This window comes from Nipponia nippon, unplaced genomic scaffold, assembly GCF_047370975.1.
Source record: "Nipponia nippon isolate SJK-2023a ecotype South Korea unplaced genomic scaffold, ASM4737097v1 scaffold_2, whole genome shotgun sequence".
Lineage (NCBI taxonomy): Eukaryota > Metazoa > Chordata > Aves > Pelecaniformes > Threskiornithidae > Nipponia > Nipponia nippon.
Genome location: NW_028262336.1, coordinates 85,233,878 through 85,254,570, shown reverse-complemented (window position 1 = coordinate 85,254,570; position 20,693 = coordinate 85,233,878). Strand labels below are relative to the sequence as shown.

Here is a 20,693-nt window from a genome sequence, read left to right as displayed (position 1 = left end):
ATGCAGGGAAACAACTGCTGCTCAAAGCATTCAAGGTGGTGCTGATTTAGATCCATATTTATAACTTCTACACATTTTCCTGAACATTCATTAGTGGAAGCTGAACTCTGAGACTTCATTATTCACTGTGTGAAGCATAGCACTTACAGACTTACGAATCTTTTAAAATGTAATTCTGTTTCTATAAATATTGCACAAACTTTCCTTTTTATTGCATGGGAACTGCTGATACAGTAAAGTCATTTCAGCACTTTTATTACAAATCAGTTTTAAAAAAATCTGACTGTTCTGGAAATAAAGCTATTTTCTAGTGATGACTGAGTACAGAAGTTGTATGAACCTCCATGTAGTTTTCATCTGTAAAGGAACAGCGTATATAGGTATTAAGTAATGCTTTTGAAGAATTTGGTTTAATAGCATACATAAAGTAGCCCTTTGAAAATGTGAGTGCCCTTCATCAAAAAGAATTACGCTTGCACTACATGTTGGATATGTGTGAAAGGGAGACACGGTAAAGGAATTGTCTGGCTCTCAGAATTGCTGTGGGATTTTTGAGGTTTTTCCAACAGTGTCAGTTGTGTACTACCAGACTGCATGCACATTAGAAGAAATGTTTCTGAAGGTCTGTCTGCAGCTGTTTTTGTATTAACAACAAAAGCAAATACAAAGAGACAGAACCACTATTTAACAACAAAAAACCCTGAAAATACGTCATTTTTCCTCCTAGTCATGTAATTCTGCCTTAACATACTCCTAGTATTTTAGTTAACAACTTGGCTATTTCTCACAGTACTTTTAAACTTTCTATACCTACTTTTGCATTAAACTCTACATGCCAAAGTAATCAAGAGATGGTTCTAAGGACTAATATCGCCACCAGAATTATTTATTCAGCAATCAGACTACTTACTGCTTCCCTCTTTCACACAAGCTTTTTGGACAGGAGCAGCAAAAAGCTAAGGAAGTCTGGAAGTCTACCTGTGGCCCCTGTCTCCCCTCCTCCCTCAATCATTGATGACTGTAAGGAAAAATGTAAGTTCTCCCACTGGGCAAAGGCACTTGAACAGGCGCCTGCCAGGAATGCACATCTCCAGTAAGCGTGTGTCATGGCTGCATGCACTTCCTACAATGCAATGAACTAGACACACGGCAACCATGTCACCTATGCGCAGTTATATTAACAATACTTAGTAGAAGTTGTATTCTGGTCACGTAACAGTGGCATATAAAGCGATCTGCAGACACCTGAACAGGTCCCTGTGCATTTCCTGCCTCGTCCTAAGAACAACATACTGCTCTTAAGTGCTTCAACAATTACTAACAAATAGATGAGGACTGCCGTTTTCTCAAATGATAAATATGTGATACTGCCTTTAAATACAAGATGATTCTAGATATATTCCCATTTTTTCCAAAGTTGCAAATGAAAGCATAACACTGTATTACCCTTAAGGAAACACTAAATACTATTGTGCAAGATGTAAAGACAAGTACATTCACATGAAACAAATTTTGCAATTCCTTACCTGAGAAATAAATTTATTTTAAAGGAAAAAGTTTTACAGAGTCGGCATTTTCAAATTCCAAAGCTAACTTCTCAAAGCCTTGAAGAATGCTGGAATGGAAGCAACTGACTTCTATACAAATATTGCTTTGCCTAAGCACGAAATTTGAAAACTGGAAATGGAACGCCTCTGAGGCTTCTTTGTGTGGTCAGTAACTGTCTCATGAGTTTTGAATTGGCTGGATCTTCAGAACTTGATAAGCACTCTAAAATAATTTACGTGTGGTAAGTACAAAACCCTTGTAACTAAAAAATGTAAGATTCAGCTAGTCTTGTTTAGGGAAAAAAAAAAGGCTTTTGACTGAAATATACAGAACTAAATAGAATATCACTACTTACCTTTAGAGCATACTTTAGGACTATACTATTTATTTGTATACTCCACTACATGGCCAACACATATCATATTTTTCTAGCAGCTCTGGCCAGGAGAACCAGGTTCTACAAGCTCTTATACTTAGAGATAACGCTGCCAATAAACTGGGTCATCCCCTTGATGCAGAAAGTTTATTTTCACATGTCTCGAGGAACAATTTTAACTATGGAGATACACGTTTGCTTTTCTTCAAACAATTGTGCACGTATTTATTTCACTAGAAGTACTATTAAAACAACTGTTCCTAAAAGGGAAACATATAAAGAAAGACTACTGAAGCAGACACTCTTCTGGCTGAATGAATGGAACCTTGTAAGCAGAGCAAGTTAGTACTTCCAGTGTTATTCAACTGGACTACCACTAAATAGAAACTGACTCTTTCATCTCTCTGAGAGAGAAGAAAGCACCAAGGAAAAGCTCCAAAGTGCTTCCTGCTGTCAACACTGAGGGGTGGGCTCCATGAACAGCTTCACAATGATGCGTCTTCACCTTGGTTATCTTATACAGTTGGGGAAGGAAAGCAAGGTAACTGGAAATACAACCAACCACCCCCTACCACCACTCCATTTCCCTTAGGAAATTCTTAACTCCTGAAGACAATTTTTCACTCTGTGAAATATGCTCAAAAGTTCTGTTGTCACTGGTACCACAAAAAAAAAAAAAAAAGCTGCTTTCCAGGAATGAAGAAAAAAATCATTCAGTCCCAACAGCAAGTGAAGTCATAACATATAAATGAGAGTTCTGCTAGAAAAAAAAAAAAAAACAGCAGCATTCTTACAGCATGGCATCTCGGACCCTTGGTTCGGACCCGATGAAAGACATTTTGTTACTGTTCCTCAGCTGCAGTAAGGGTGATGATATTTCATTTCTCACTGACCATCTTTGGAGGAGGGAAAAAGCACTTCTAAAGATGTTAAATGCATTTCTTCTCCCCACGGATGAAAAGCTTTAATGCAATATGACTGTACACAAAAAATCCTTAGAATAACTGTCTCTCTATACCACATCATTTGCCAACAAATTTTTGTTCAGTTCAGCAGCGATTACCCAAATAAAGTATATCAGTCAAGTTACTGGTTAGTATCTGTGATGTTCAGCCCTCACAGGATGTTCTGAATGCCTTAATATCATCTATAGGCTTTATACACAACAACTTTACTTGAACAAATCAGCCTGTGACTGCAGCTTCTTGGCTGTCCATCATAGGCTTCAACTGAAATATCTGTAACCAATATTATAGCTACAGCGCTGTGGGGAAAGAAACCTACCTCTGGTCATGAAAATCATCCGTCCTATGAGGGCAGAAAAAAAAAGTAACTCTGTTGGATGCTTGAGAGGTTGGTACAGAGCTTACTTGAGCTTATAGGTGAAATTTGATATGCAGAATCACAAGTGCATAACACTTATAATAATGTGATAATAAACTTGCATTCTAATTACAAACTCAATAATAACTGTGTCCTGAATTTTTGTACCAGTATCAGCTTACCCATTCAGCTCAGCCAAAAAGTAAATGCAAACGGGAATTTACTGGCCAAATAATTTATTCCATTATCAGACCTGGATGCAAGTAAAATTGCAATACTGAGCAATGGCAAAGCACCCCCATCATCTCCATGTACTTATTTTTCTACGCTGTATGAATACAAACCAAAAGAAGTGTAGTTGACTGAGAGCGTGAATTCTTAGGTGTTTTCTGTTAACCAGATAGCTTGCCAAATAGAAACGTATGTTTTGGAGGAGCAGAGATCGACCTCTAGCCTCTTTCTAACAGAGGACAGAAACTAGGAAAGCTACTTTCAATGTTGTCTTCTTAAATTAGGTATTCAGCTTTAATTCGCAGGTGGACAAATTTTATGAGTTACCTCGTTCTCCACAGATACCAAAAGGACCTTACAAAATGACAAGAATAACTTTTCAAATCATTTAACAAGTATAACTTCTGGCGTAAGTCATTTAAGTGGTGGGTTTCTTTGAGACACAAGGAAGCATCAACAATTTCTAAACTCCAGAGAATGAATCAAAGCTTATATCAATGCTATACTTTATCCACCTATTCAATAGAGGGAATTTCTTCAGCAGTTTCTTCTTCCTCTATCAGCTACTGCTGGTCCTGCTTTGTTTATGATTTGCAATGGTTCACAGGCATAAGTCTCCATTTGCAGTACACGACATGAAGAGTTATTCCTAACCTCTTCAAAATTCTGGGCAACTTCACTTAATTAAATTTAACCCTCCAAAAAGAATTACTGAATGATAGGGATGAGAGGGGCTGGTATGAAAGATGATAAGCAAGTCTGAATAGAGAGACATAACTCATAATAGCAAAAAAAGCATGTTATAAAGAAAGTCAACTTTGTTATTAATAATTGTTATTAACAAATTAATATTTGTTGTCATGTTAACACATGACAACAGCTGCTGATTATGTATGTTTATGAGGTTTGACATACTCTCGTATTCTTCAGGCCTCAAACTCCAAGGAAGTCCCTGTCTAAAGTGTCTCCTTATTGATGGCAGTGTGTAAAAACCTAGTAAAGAAAAAGTGGCTCTGAAACGGTTTTGGTGCAACTTTTATCTTCTTGAGCAAAGAGCAAAAGTCTTAAGCAACATGTCTTCAGCTGTGTTTCGAACTTCTTTAGGAACACTCAGCACATGAAAACAAGACTATCAGACTATGGAAATGTCAATATGAAACATATAAAGACTCCAATATCATTCACTTCTGTTAAGTCTCAGATGTAGGTTTTCATTGTCAGCTGTCTTTCTCCAGTGAGTGGTTGAAACTACTTTACCCTTCAGACAGTGTATTTTACAGTTAAAAAGTAAGTTACCAGTAAATTTTCTTGAACATCTGACTATTTTGTATTAGCATTTGCAAAATGGTTGATACATAGCTTGTTCCATCCATGCAGGTTCAGCTTTATCTAAACTTTGTCCTTTTGAGGGTATTTGGTTTCATACTGTCTAGAGCATTTTTTGCATTGCCACTACTCCCAAATACAGGAAAACAGTGGCATTTGTTTGCAGAACCTTAATTGACTCAAGGAGCTTACTTTGTTTTTAATTGCTACTCAGTTCATTTCTACAGTTGAGAAAATTCTACAGACTTTCATTAATCTTTTTTACTCATATCCCCAGTGATGAAGTCCACAGGGACTGGAGATGCAGACTGGGAACTCAGCTCATTAAAGAATAAGGATGAAGCACAAGCTCATTTTTCTTCTTAGTGTCAAAGCACTCCATGAATACCAAGAAGGTGGTATCTACTCCTTTCTATCTATACTTGTGATGGAGACACAGACATAGATCAAAAAGATTATAATTAAGCTTAATATGCATTTTTTTAATAACAAGAACCTTGATACGCAGTCCCTATAAATGTGAAATGAGTAGATGATGATGGCAAGCTTTTCAGAAAATGGGTATTTTGATGACACTTAAGGAGTTTTCGACTGGGCAATCCAACAGAAGAATTTCACAAGTGAAAAACATGTAGATTTGATAATATGTACAAGTACATATCAAATATACTTTTTTAATTAGGCCTTAAGTGTCAGTCTGGATGAAGCTGCTCACATTCAAGTTTAAATATCATTATCAAGAGAAGTTCTGCAGCTGCAAATGGAGAAGCAGGAACAGGTACCAGCAAGTTTAGTACTGGCCTCATCAGTACTACCCGTCAAAATAAAGTTTCTTTGTCCGAAGACCTTGAAGGTCTGGTTGGTGTAAAGAGTTACAAGACTACTTTAGCAGAAACTGCTGCAGTAAGAATGCTGGTTTGGAACGCATCACGTTTAAAACTAAAACAAAAGAACATGCTGATTTCAATGTTATAGCGTCCTTTTACTGAAGTCAACATCCCTGCCTCAGACTGCTTGATTATTGCTTTTACATTCTATGTATAGTAAAAGAGGTATGCCTTTTAAAATGAGGTATACTTCTTATCTTTTTCATTATTCCCACCTTCCCCATTTACTTTGGTAACAACCCACTTCACCAGTTTTCCTTTTTCCCTTGGAAGCTCTTCCAGAATTTAAAGGGTATTTCTAGTTTCTAGTGGAATTTATGGTCGTCTTTTGAGAAACAATCTTCTGAGGCAGAGAAGGGTCTCAAAGTTTACTTACTCAAAGATGTTATAATCTTCCTTGTCTGTTTAGTATGAGACACAAAGAACTAAAAGAAACTGAACGCTTCTTTGCATATAGCCTTCCTCAAGGAAAAAATAAATGTTCAGTTCTACAGAGCATATCTGACAACGTTTCACCACAATACAGACCTCTGCATTGCTGTTAAAACTCCAAGAAGCAATACAAACCTCCAACTGACACTAATGAATATACCTCTTGTAAGGAGATACTTGAGCTGAAGTGAGATCCAACTGCTAACACATGCCGAAAGCGTACAGACGTAGGCAGGATGAGTGTACTCCTTTATGCACTTGCCTGTGAGGTCAAGGGCTCGCAAGCAGTACAACTAGCTGTAGTACCCAGCTCAAGAATACTGGTAATCAGCAAACTGTCACTCAGATGACAGCATGTAGGTTCTGTATGTTTTGTCTTTCAGCATTCAATCTCTCCCAGGGAGATTATGATAGGTTATTCTACTTAATCCATCAAGACTTAAAGCTCAGATGATATGTTTTCCAAATAGATTGAATATATGTTATGCCAATACAAAGAATTAGATTCTGCTTTTGTTTCCCTAAAATAAACTTAAGACGATTTCATGATCCAGTATGTTCATAACTAGGTAGGTCTATCACCCCCCCCCCCCCGCCACGGAAATCATATCCCGAAAGGCTTCAAACTGTCATACAATTTAGTTGCATACATGCCAACGACTATCACTAACTTCTGTTAATTCAACTGAAATGCCAGTCTAACAGTTCTTTTCATATTTAGCTGTTCTTTAAAAAATAGTTGAAGCATTCTGGGCCCTCACCATTTTAGGAGCTTTATACTTACTTTGATCAGGTCTGTAATCTACATTTTACATATTTATCCTTTATATAGAAACTCATGTGTACACACGCATCTATACAGATATATGCAAAGTACAACCAGATTTGATACAGCTCAATTTTAATAAATTCAGTTGAAATTTTTAATAATACACTACCTCTTCCTAAAAAAAAAATTAAAAAAAATAAAAAAAAAAATCACTTATATCTGAACAAATTACACATTCAGAAATTCAAGGTATAATGAACTGGCCTTCCAGACATATAAAAACGTCAGAAATATCAAAGACACCTCCTTACTTACATTCCACAAAAGAACATTTAACTCAGAATTTTGCAGCATAATTGAATATTGCAGCATAGAACCTGTACTTTGATTTGTATTCTCCCCATTCAAAGCTGGTTAAAAAAATAAGTGCTGTTTACATTATTTTAAATATTTCATTTCTAAAAAAAGGCTTGTTAAAAGATAACATACCTATGAAAAATTTTATGCTAGAATTAACGAGTCTGAAATCGGTATGTTAAAGCAATCACCCTAGATATACAACACAAAAAAACTAACACAAATGCAATGCAGCAGTCTGAGTCCCTGGAAGGTGCTCAAGTTTCCTATAGTAAAATTAAAGAATCGTAGGAATGAGGCAGCATTAGAAACAAGAGACACACAGAAAGACAATGCATATTTCATCAAAAAAAGAAGGAAAGAAAAACCAAAGATGATGCATACTACCAAACATCTACACATTTTAAAAAAAGGTCAACATTTAAATGCGTTTTCTTTCTCCTCAGGTAACAAGATGCTAACAAGAAGAAAGGCAGAACCCATTTTGTGCAGTTCTTTGAAAAGACAGATTCAGCGCATGGAAGAAGTGACTGGGAGGATGGGCTTATTTCCACCCTAGCCAATAAGGAAGACCAAATACCTTTGTGCTTGTCCCGTTTATGCTTTAGCTGTGCTGGATGGGGTCTGATTCTGGCTAGAGCCTGTTCGCGATGGTTCATAAAAATAGGACCAGGAAATACAAGGGGGCCTGAGGAGAAACATTTTGCACATGCATAGGAAAGCTCACAAAATGGAAACAGTGTGTTAAACAAAATTCAAATTAAAAGCAATGAAAAAAATGAATAATAATTATATAATAATCTTGTTTTCCTAAATTCAAAAGGCCCTAAATACAAGAAAGTTACCATTTCTTGATAACAAGACCAAACTATTATGCAAAGAAACAATAAATATCCCACAATGAGTTTTACCTGAACTTGTAAGTAGGCAACTGCATCTAAGCAATGGAAATACAACAGACTCACACTGGAGTAAAATTTGATACCAAATATCCATTACTGCCTTTAATAGTTAAAAAGATTAATTATCATGCCTTACATCCTACAACATTACATTCAAAATACTAATTTAGAACAATATCATCATATCAATGCTAAGCTTAAAAAAATATAACCATACAACTGTTCATAATTACCATATTTAAAATGCAGAGTTATCACTTATAAATAAAACAGCTACCCAAAACCACCTGTTCCATGAAGAAAATTATTCAAATCATATGATTTTTTTCCTTATCTACTTACTAATTTTAAGTTATTTTAAAAATATTTCCCACCTATGTAAAGGTCTTCAAGAGAAGATTTGTATTTGAAGAAAGCAATAATGTATGCATTTAAAATTTTCTCCAGACTACTTTTTCTTTTTAAAATCTAGACCCAAGCAGTGCTGTATTAAGTTTAATTGAGGCTGATTATATGTAGGTCATGGGCCAGCAATTTGTTCCTTAAAACTGTACTTTTCCACTATTTTAAAGGCTAAGCATGCCACGAAGAATTTCTTTGGAGGCATCTCCTTCTTCCAGAAATCTCACATTCAATGGAAACCAGGAATCAGGAGCAGCTAATTCTGCCAAGTGCCACTCTCAACCATTCCACAGGTTCCCAGACCCAGTCCTTACATGAACTTAAAAACAAACAAACAAACAACACCAAACAAAAACCAAAAAACCCAAACAAACCCAAAACAAAACACAACAAAAAACCCCAAACACCCAAAACACCCCAAATCAGGCTTTGTGTCATGTTATAAACAGCTTACATGAAACTCTGAAAACAAGTATTCCTCCTCCTTCCCCCAAATCATTGATACTTTTTTCATACCTCTATTTCCTTAGCTAAACTTTATTGACAAGCTAATGTAGGCTAACTTTTCATCAATGCCCATTGTCTCCAGTTTCCTGCTGTTAGCTTTAGTCCATCAGTTCCTTCACTAGTAGTAAACAGTACAGAAAGAAATTTAAATGGAAGTTAGGCCAAATCGATCTAGCTTTAGAACCTCCAGATGAAGAAACCTGTCTTCACACAAAGAAGTTCCCAAATTTTAGCATTAATTTAGAAAATTAAAGACGTTTTTAAAATCCACTACTGCCTTTCCCCCTAGCTTTGAGATTCATACATGTGTTAGCTAATATAATGGCCAAAAACCTCATTAATCATGTACGTTTCTACACACAGCATAGATTTTTTTGTTTTGGTTCTACTGTATTTACTCTCTTTATCTGAGAATAGGTCCTCTTGTTAATTAAGAACTCCTTTTGATGATCAAGGACCTTTATTTCCTTTTGCTTTACCTTCATCTTGCAGATTCTTTGTTTAGTTGTCTTGTTATTGCTCCCACTTTTCACAGTCTCCTCTCAACTGGAGCTTCCATTTAATAGATGCATTTTTGGTAAAGATTACTTTCTGCCAGGCCACTTGCTGTGTTTAATATCCCACTTCCCAGTGTTTAGACTTACACAAAAAATCATACCACGCTTTCCTTCTTTCCAAGTTGGAGGGGAGATACTGAAGAGTATACTGAGGCAGACCAGGAAAAGGCAAGAAAGGAGAGAGAGTGACAAGCAGATTATGAAAGCTAAAAACATTTGAAGGACAAAAGATACATGGTAAAGCTGGATAAAGAACATAAATGGGGGGGGGGGGGGGGGGGAAGTAATAAGACTTGCTTACTGAGAAGTTCCTAATGAAATGAAAAGCCCAAGAAATAGAGAATGGACATCACAATATGACAAAAGTGGAACACAGATTAGAAAAGTTGCAGAAGGAGATGCAAGGACTACAAAGAGTGTGGCTTGAAGCATGTGGATCTAAGATATTTGTGGGTGATCAAACAGCAGATTTGATCTCTAGATAACTGAGGCAAAAAATTCTGAAGTTCCAGAAAATGCCTGCACAACAAACAGCCTAGGGGAGAGACACAGCCCTGAAGGCAGCCTTTGGCATTTTAGTGCTAAGAAGAAAGATGGCAAAAAAAGCGAGGATTTCAGGAGGCCAGAAGGAAGTGAAGTACGTTAGGGCGAGTAAAAGAACTACAGGAGATTTGGGAAATGAAGAATGTTTAGGAAGCAGAAAAGGTTGCCAGCTCCAGCATGGTGCTAGCACACGGCTGCCTTTAGTTGCCAAGCCACTCATCTGAATTACACTTCCCTAGTCATGATGACAACTCTGTAACGGTATCTAACCTCCTGACCAAAGCAGGATTTATCTTTGCTTCTGGGTATTCCTATATACTCTACATTCCCACCCATTATGTAAATAACCTGAATCCAAAATAAAGTTAAATGCAATATATCTCCATTTCATAATAATTTGTATCCAATCCATGTAACAGGACGTGCAAGTCTGTCATCCTCTTTGGCTTTTTATGCATGCTAAATCTGTAACACAATCATCATACAATAGGAAATATCTACATTTTGATTACATTATGATGCCTGCATGTTCAGTTATGTGCCGGCACGATGTGAAGTACCTCCTCTCCCTCCAAAATAACACCACAGGAAACAAAACACCAGAACAATTCATACAGACTGTATCTGCTCTCTGCTTACATCTGAGGTTGCCTGTACAAAGGGAGCAGAGTTTAGGTACTAAGAACTATTCTGGTGGAACAATTCAGCCATGCATCAGACACTTCCTTCTTTTTGTTTAAAAATGCCTGCGGAGTATTATCTGAAAAACTCTTCTAGAAGCCTCTAACATAGATCTACATGGGGAATAACAACCTATTACTATTCTCAGTTATTTTAGTAGCTCAAGTTACAGAGATAAGCAAGGAGAGTCACTGGCAGACTGTAGTGCTGCTATTTTAAATCAGTTGCTATATGAAGCAAAACGACATTCACTCTCTCTCTTTATTTTTTAAAGAATGTTCTTCCATAGCTAAGCTGTGAGGTGAAATATCCCTAGCCTAGGAAACATCTAGATTAGCTTTTCTTTCTTGGTCCTGCAGGATCCAGGCCTTTCAAGATGGACCTTGTCTGGCAGTGAATTAACAGCATAAAGGAAAAAAACATTTATCCACAGAAATAATTTCATTTTCTAGCAAAATAGAATGCATTTATTAAATAATGCAGTGGACTACAGGAAAACATACACAATTAATATCATCCTACATGCTTTTGCATTCTCGGCCATATAAGCACTTAGGCAGAACTATCAGAGAGTTTACTATTCAATTTCAATTTATAGTACACGTTTTGATTTCTTTTAGTATCTTTCCCTAAACAAATGCTATTTAGCAAGCTGTGATTACAGACGACTGAAATCAATGATATCAAATGGTGACTTCTCCACCAGTGCACTGAATGTAGCAGGCAACCTGAAAAAATAGTACACAACCACACAATTGAAGATTGTATCATGAGGAACATACAAAAGCAGTACAAATTAAGATTGCACAGGGAAGTCCTAGGTTGGATGGCACTTTATGTTGTAAAACCCTATTTTTGGCTTCTGGAATACTTGTAAGAGAAAAAGACAGGTGTTGTTTGGGTTGGTTTTTTTAAATAATAAAATAGGGAGGCAAATCCCTAATATAGAAAAATAGTTATCTAATAGGTCAACAAGTGGTAAATTTTAAAGAAAAATATTTCAGAAAATGAAATTGGGGACAAATGCTTAGTTTCAGTTCCACTAAAAGTGGAAAACATTATACTGAGACAATGTCCCACCTCTATAGCCTTAAGGGAAACAAAACTTAATATTCCTATGAGGGAGGAATAATAGATAAGGTTCATGTTCTTTAAAATTGTATTTTTCAGACTATGAGGAGCAATTTATTATTATGGCAGAAATATTCACAAAGAATGTCACTGTGCTGTGCAGACAACTAAGGTTACTGCAGTATGATTCTTTTGTTCAAAACATTGAAAATAAAAACAGGATACATGCCTCTTCCTGTGTTCTTAAAGCTCTTTTCTACTAACACTTAAATCATACAAATCAGATGTGGAAGAAAAATTATTAGGGCTTTTAATAGCGGAAAAAGAGATGCAGGCTAGCAGATACGAGCATGCAGGGCAATTTGGGTGTGACAGAGAATGAGATGGACGTAAGTTTTATGATAATCGTCATTTTGACACTTTCTGTCTTCTGAATACTTGACTCTGTATATATCGTTAAGTAAATGTGAAAGATGCGTTTCTGTATATAAACACATAAGGTAAATTAAACCACTAAATATCCACCAGAACTGTTCTCATTGAGCCTATTGTGAATCTGAGTTCTAAAACTATAATAGAAATACAAAGATTTCTACTTTAAAAAATCATTTTATTAACAATAATCACCTCTTTCAGACAGAAATCACAAACTCAAGTACAACAAGTACACAGAATCATACCTGCTGGTCATTAAGGACAAAAACCTACAGCTTTCTCTTGAAAGCATTCTTAAACAGAAACTCATGTATGGATTTGATATTGTTTCAAGTAAAAAGGGGGTTTTTTGTTTGTTTGTTTCTGGTTTGTTTAAAGAAATTTTGAAACAAATATAACCTCCAGGCCCTGAAAGCATCAAAATAAATATTTAACTAAAACTACAGAAAGAAGCTGCACTAATATTTAATGAAAAATATTGCATTTGAATAGATAGTTCTGCTGTATATTTAGGTCTATGTTCAGCAATGAACAAAGAACAGTGTTACTGACAAACTGATTCCAAGCCAACAGCGGCTTGGGGAGATGTTAAGACAGATTTATATGATACTCAGCCCACCACAGTAAAACTAATTACTGAATCAGTTACACTTCAGAGAAATTAAAAACTGCCCAAACACAGGCAGCCTCAGATAATATTGTCTCAATACACAGCATTTTTGACTAAAATCAATCTCCTGTGGGGTTTTTTGTTGTTCCAAGTAGAGTAAGATTGAAGAAAAATAATTTTCCCTTTCTGTAAGGGCATCAAAAGCTAAACCTTGGTTAATTACACACCAAATCTGTATCTCAGTAATGATCATCTAAAGGTTTTTACATCATAGGCTGAGAAAGAGAAGTAGTGAAATAGCAGTGAACCACAAGACCATTTATTATCACCATATAAAGAGTTATTTCTGTATTTTTAGCTTATTACATAGTTTCTTTAAAAAGCTATTTTCACATTCTCACAGCCTTCTGAAAAAAAACAGAATTATCTTTAAGTGATAAATTGAAATCTTTGACTACTTCTAAATTCTATTACTTCAAATACCAATCTGAGAAAGTCACAGGACAGCTTTCAAGATTAACTCACCCAGTAAATGGTAATCTTAGATTCATTGCATTAATTGTACAATGTGGCCCACAGATTTCTGTAATCCATTAAGGTATAATTTAATGCCTCCAAGACTAAAAAAAATTGGTGATTGATAGGAAAGGAAAAATAATCTAACCATGTTCTGAACATTCTAACATACAAAACTTCCTCGTTATCACGGAAAAGAATAAAGTGCAACTACTTCTAGGCTCACCTCCCACCACTCCCATCAAGCTCTGTTGTTGAAAAACAACAAACATTTCTTCGTATGGTACATCAGCTCCTTCCTTCTCACCAGAACTTGAGAGACAGTGAAAAGCTGAGAAACATCCATCAATAATTGTGTTGGGAAATCATGATTTACCATAGAAGCTGTGATGAATACAGCTGGCTTTATTTCTCAAGAAGTCATACACCAGACTCAAAAATGTTAACTTGATTTTGAGCCCTTTCACTGCTCTTGCGATAGCCATTAAGCTACAAGCAGAAAGAAGCAGCTGAGTGAAGTAGCTCTACCACTGTCACAGAAAAGAAGTAAAAACGGTCAACTGAACACACTGTACGTACTTGTTGCACTGAAAAGAGCAAAGAAATATAACCAATATTAAGAAACTCATAAGTTTTTTGAAATAACAGATTTATTATCCCAAACTGAAACACTTTTTTCCACTGTTAATTTTAAGGATCTAATTTGTCACTAAAATAAAATTTCTTTCTTGAGTGAAGCAACATGAATAAGTGGTTCTAAACATAAAAATTATTTACTGGTTACAATTCTATCATAGTAAGTATAATCTAATCTGCTGTGACTGCCATTTCGAGGTAAAAACCAGAAATCTTCAGCATAAGCACCTAAAAGCACCTAAAATTTCTGAAGTTACTTACCACTCAGCGTGGTGCTCCTGAACAGCATATATACAGGTCCCTTACAACAGGCTATTTTGACTTGGAAGATGTTTGAGAGATAAGTTAACTGCTCTTGATTGCAAATATAGTAACATTGAATCAGGCCATTGATATTGTAGCTATTAATGACAACTTCTTCTCCTTCAGAGAATACTGCAATTCATACTTTATATTTGCAGAAAAATGCAAATAAAGATGGCATACTCTTCTTCTTGCATACAAGAGACCACAACTGACCTCGTGAAGGAGTTAAATGATTGTCATACCTGTAGACATAACCGTCACTTTCTCCCTTAACTCGAGTGGACCACTGGAACATATTTTTAAATCAGAGGTCACTGTAACAGGACTAAATTTGGAGCTTTTGTAAAGAAGTACAAATAATGTACTGAAAATATTTGTATTGAATAAAGGTCACCAATTGCAACTAAAGATTAATCAATCAGCAACATTCAGTAATGGATCCTATTCTTGGCTATCAAAAACTACACATGCTTTGTTTCTCACTGATCTGGCATGAAAGAATAAAAGCCACACATTAACACGCTACAACCCAGAAACCATAATCTTGACAAACAAAACACTGTGTACCTGAAGGAAAGACCCTAACAGAGCTAATCTGGCCTTTAACTGACTAAGCAATGTTTTCTGAGAAGTGAAAGGCTGAAACCCTTCTTTGGATCTCTGAGTAACTACTTCATTAGCAAGGATTTGTTCATTTACATACGCACAAACACTAGAACTTTTTGGGAAAACTAAGCAGTCTGCCTATTCTTTTTAACATTAGTATAACTAAGCTTTTTCAGGTTGCAAAACCTTTTGCACAGCAAAATGAAAATCTAGTAGATTATTTAAACATTCTTGGTCTCTCTCACGAAAAGAGCAGCATCATAAGAGTTCTCAAGAATGGTGCTATTCTTTCCACCAACTCATGGAAAACTGCAGCATTTGGATTGAGAAGCAACAGAACTCCAACTTTTTCATCTGATTATGTAAATCAAGATTAATTATCAGATCAAATTTTCATACCTGATTATATAAATCAAGATCTCTAAGTATTTGTTAAACACTACTCCCATCTTTATCACATAAGTCATTCTGAACTGAAACTGGAGACTAATCTCCAACCCTTTCAGCTAGACATATCCACTGCTTCCAGTAGCCACATCGGTATAGAATGTCAATGCTCTTTTGATACAGATTATATTATGAATGTGTGCAACAAGCTGGCCAACAATATCTTTTTAGCTGCAGTCCCTATACACCTATCAAACCAACAATAACAACACATTCCTGATACCGATCACCTGAGAGACTGTTAGATCCAAAACTTTTTTTTTTTTTTTTAAGAGACAGATGGCATACAAAAGGGATAAGCTGCTCTGGTTCTACTTCTAACCACAGAAATGGAAGCAAACTGAAATGTTTCTCTGCTGCTTTTCCCCCCCCGCACCCTTCTGTCACCGTTACCCTTCCGGGCTGAACAGCAGCAACTTTCAATAATATCCAGGCATTCAATGAGGATTTAAGAAAAAATGATTGTTAGCTGTACCTAACATTTGCCAGCAGTATGCAATGCAGCTCCAACATGACCTAGACGAAGGAAGAAAAAAGGCTTCCCCTCTCCACCTCACAGCTAAAATTAACCACAAAGATTCAAAGAAAAATAAATATCCCATCCTTTTCCACATGCATAGGAAACTATAAGCTTTCTCTTTCTTGTTGCTCCTTATTTGTGGTAAGACCAGTAATTTCTTACATGCAAGTGAAATAAAGCCACAATTTGCCCCACAAGGTTCACTGGCATGGAGTCTAATGTGCATTTTGTACCCGAGTAAAAACAGGACCTAATTCCTAAAAGGAGAATCAAAATGGTATTTACTAACACAGCAGGAACTTGAAGAGCATAAAATTCCAATAAAGCTGTTCCTCTTCTCAACACTCAATAATCTTACCAACCACATCATCATACTTCACTAAAATATTATGATTTATATCAGTTTAAATCTCTCAACTTTAATTATTTACCAGATTAAGACACTGAGGTATTATCCTGGTTTCAGCTGGGATAGAGTTAATTTTCGTCTTGGTAGCCAGTATGGGGCTGTGTTTTGGGTTTAGGATGAGAACAATGTCGATGATACACTGATGCTTTGGTTCTTGCTAAGTAGTGCTAAGCTGTTGCTAAATAGGAGCTAAGTGGCGCTCACACTGGTCAAAGACTTTTCAGCTTCCCCTGCTCTGCCAGGGGCACAAGAAGCTGGGAGGGGGCACAGCCGGAGCCGGAGCCGGGGCCGGGGCGGGGGGGTGGGGGGGTGTTGCCGACCCAGACTGGCCCAAGGGCTATTCCATACCATATGACCTCATGCTCAGTATATAAGCTGGGGGAAGAAGAAGGAAGGGGGGGGACATTGGGTGTGATGGCGTTTGTCTTCCCAAGTAACCGTTACGCGTGATGGAGCCCCGCTTTCCTGGGGATGGCTGAACACCTGCCTGCCGATGGGAAGTAGTGAATGAATTCCTTGCTTTGCTTTGTTTGCGTGCACGGTTTTTGCTTTGCCTATTTAACTGTTCTAATTTATTTTACTTCAATTATTAAACTGTTCTTATCTCAACCCATGAGTTTTCTCCCTTTTACCCTTCTGATTCTCTCCCCCATCCCACTGGTGGGGAGTGAGCGAGCGGCTGCGTGGTGCTTAGTTGCTGGCTGGGGTTAAACCACGACAGGTATTTTAAAACAAGAGGAGCACTGAAAACCTGTTAAAGTACATATTGTTTGTGTGGAAAATCAACAATAATTCCCGAGGTAGATAATACACAAAGCAAGCAAATTTTGAAATGATGCAGTGTTTTGTATTTTAATTCCATCAGTGTGTCAATTTTTCCATGCTATTCAAATATAGAAAAGTTCATTTTATAAAACAAGAAATTCTGCTTACTCTTATACAACAGAAATTCAATAATTTGTAATAATAAATAATTAATATTATAGGTAACTAGTACTGGACAGGCTTGCAATCATTTCAACTTTTCATATAAAAAAATGTTTTAGCATCTATATTTTAAAGAGCTATTATTCAACTAGGAAATAGCAAAAAATGAAAATTAACTATACGGAAGAGATATAAAATGCTACTCTTCGCCATTAAAATTCTGATTCTTATGAGCAGACTTTGTTAAACATACAGATTTCCCACAATTTTCCAAAAGCATACTAAATAACATAGGCTAGCTATTCAGGTTCTGATTTTTGTTTGGTTACTGTATTGGCTCACCAGAGCAAAACTAATTAATTTCCATTCTTAGAAAACAGACTAAGTTGTTTGCTTAAACTACTGAAGCCTCTCATCAATAAGATGACTTACCTCTTCCTTCTTCCAATCTATGTCTCCTATTTACACGCTGCCGTTTTTCTTCTTGCCGTAACTGGAGGTGTTCTTCAATATTAACTCCAGGAACAGGGACAGCTACGTAGATTAAGAAAATAAAATATGTAAAACTATCTTTAAAAATTGTTATGATGGTAATAAACCCTAGAAGAAGTTAAGTAAATGAAAATTGAAGCCTACTTACTACCCGCTCTTTACAAGGCTCTGACACAATATGTAGAAATATAGAAAGGAGTGGAGTAAATTTGGAGAAGAGTTTTAGGCCTGATCTCTGAATTTCCTGGTTTTCATGAATCTGCCATAACTCCCAACATAACTGAATAGTATTTAGTACTTTCTTTCTACTAGGCATATTTATATTTAATTATGTGTTGTCATGGTTATATCAATTTTTCCCCAAAAAGTTTCAGAAAGGATTATTACTAAAACAAGCATAAAATTGCTTATATTTTAAAAATGTTTTAAACAGATCATGTATTTTTTAGTTTAAGAATGCTTTACCCACTATATGCTCTCTGCTTACTAAGAAGCATACAATCACTTTAATGCACATATACATCTGTACGTAAACCTGACTTATTTACCAAACTAGCTAATTTACTAGGAATTTGAAAGAAACTGATAAGCACTTTTTTAAACAGAAAACATGACTTGAATGAACCAAACAATAAAACAACTATAAGCATTACCTTTTTCCAATGTTTTTTCAGAAAACTGCAACAACCTAAAAAAAATATACACCTTGTCCCCAATATCAAACAAAAACTCCACCTGGAAGCACTGTCACTTTTCTCCAGACAAATGTGGTCAACCAGTTCAACGCCCTCACCTCAAACTATGCCAAGCCCAGACCAAGAGCTGTTGTCTATCCTGCTAGGAGAGGAGTTCGCAAAGTGGAAGCTAGCACAAAAACCAGAACTCCTCCCTGGTCATGCATGAGAATAGAGCTGTGAAGCACAGCTGCTATTGCCACTTTCACCGTCAGTATAAACCTACTTCTGTGATAGCCATATACAAGCAAATTACATTTAGAAATATCTGTATGGAATTATCAGAGCTGCAAGTTATTTGGGGTCCTTAGTGTTAACTTTTCAAGAGAACCACTTCTAGTTTCTATTTAACTTTTGCTTGGGGAAAAAAAATCCCACACTCAAAGTATAGCATATAATTTTCTATTATTACTATTCCCTGCTCCCCCCCCCCCCCCCAAATTGGTGAGATGTATAAATATTTTAAGTCATACATCTGATTATTTTATGGTCCTTTTCTATACCAGATACTATATCCATACATCCATGCAGGATTAAGGGCTCTATGTACCTCTAAAATATAAAAAAACCCTAAGGAAGGAAAGTCTGATCTTCAAAAACCTGTAACTGACCAGTTTTAAGTACAGAGAATACAGTATTAAAAATCCTGTGATAATACATCTTACAAGGCAAGATCCCAAACTGTATTTTCCAGTAATCAAACCAGTTGGTATTTTTCCCCTAAAGGGGGCTTCTGGAGGGAGGGGTGTGGTGGGGGGTGGGAGGTGGTTTGGGGTTTTTTTTAAACTAATTTCCACATTCCTGGCAGCTCTTTCTCTCTGAAAATTTCTAAGAGAAAAAAGAAAAAAGTTTTCAAGAAACAATATTCCCCATCTTTTATGTGACTGCAAAAAACCCCGATAAAAAGATTACAGAAAAATCTTCAGGCTATCAAAAAAGACAAGAACAACTTTGTAGTATCAGCATTAGTATCATAACTGCACAGGTCAAAATGGCACACGTCTACAGTAAGGGCAAGTTTAAAATATTTCACTTACCAGAATGATCCCACTTGGCTACATCACCAATAAATAAATGTGCTTGATAAGGAACATTTTATCCTTTTTAACAATATTATACTAAAACTGCCCTGTAAGTCTAGAAGTTCAGTAACTTGATTGGAAAGAAAGAACTGCATTGCTTAAGATACGAAGTTTTATCATACAGAAGAATGAAAATACTAACTGAAATGTTAACTGAAAAGAATAAACTTATTTCTAAAGTAACCTGTTATTCCAATTTAAGTTTCAAAGGTCAGCAGCAGGATTGAGTTTATTAAAGAGCACAAACAGACGTACCGAGGAAAAAAACAAAAGGTGCAGTAAGAAAGAAAATTAAAAGCCATCTTGCTAATTTCACATCACTTACCCAGCAAGAGATCTAAAGGTATCATCTCTTTTACAGCATCAAGGATTCCTCTTTGCCTTGCTTCCTGGCCATCCAGTTCTCTAGCACACGCCTTGCAGCAGCCACATACAGCACAGCCTGACTCACCTGAGCCACAGCCACAGATTCTGCAGCAAACAGAGTTGCTTTGTCACTATCTTTCATTTTCACACATTACTGATGCCTTGGTAATTAAAACATACATTATTAGTTTGTTCTGTCTGTGGACATGTAATTTTTCCTGAGATAAACAGTAAGTATAGCTAGTTTAAATCCTAGCTGCTGTTACACGGCACCAGGAAGTGTACGTTGACCGCACATATCTGAACTGACTTCTCAGCATTAACTTTTCTTCATTTAGTTAAACATACAACACATGAAAACATGAACAAGGAAACAATGAGCACATGCAATGCAGGAGAAATAGTAACGGCAATATGTAAAGCAGTGGCCCGTTAGGCAGATCAACCTTGAAGTAACATAAAAGCAACTGGAACAGCAAGATAAAAACCCTTCAACATAGGACAAAGAAAGGTTATCCCAAAGCCAGCAGCTCTGTCAAGCCACAGATTACATTAGTGCTTATATTCAACAGCTGCTAGTAAAGAACTATATGCTAAAGAAATGTAAAAAAATACATTTAAAACTAAATCACCTGCAACCACCACAAGCTATTTACAAAAATTTTAAAGCTACTTCTGATTTTAAAAGCACAGAC

General features: G+C 36.3%; 1 protein-coding gene across 8 annotated transcripts in view; it reads right to left on the bottom strand.

The window, feature by feature from the left end:
* MYCBP2 (MYC binding protein 2) overlaps window positions 1-20,693 on the bottom strand; it is a 212,991-nt gene that overhangs the window by 122,857 nt on the left and 69,441 nt on the right. For all 8 annotated transcript variants that reach the window (XM_087759490.1, XM_087759491.1, XM_087759489.1 and 5 more), the window contains exons 16-18: window positions 19,958-20,103; window positions 17,757-17,858; window positions 7,830-7,937 (exon numbers count right to left, since the gene is read on the bottom strand). In XM_087759490.1, the coding sequence (XP_087615616.1) occupies window positions 7,830-7,937; window positions 17,757-17,858; window positions 19,958-20,103 (356 nt within the window). The remainder of the gene's footprint in view (window positions 1-7,829; window positions 7,938-17,756; window positions 17,859-19,957; window positions 20,104-20,693) is intronic.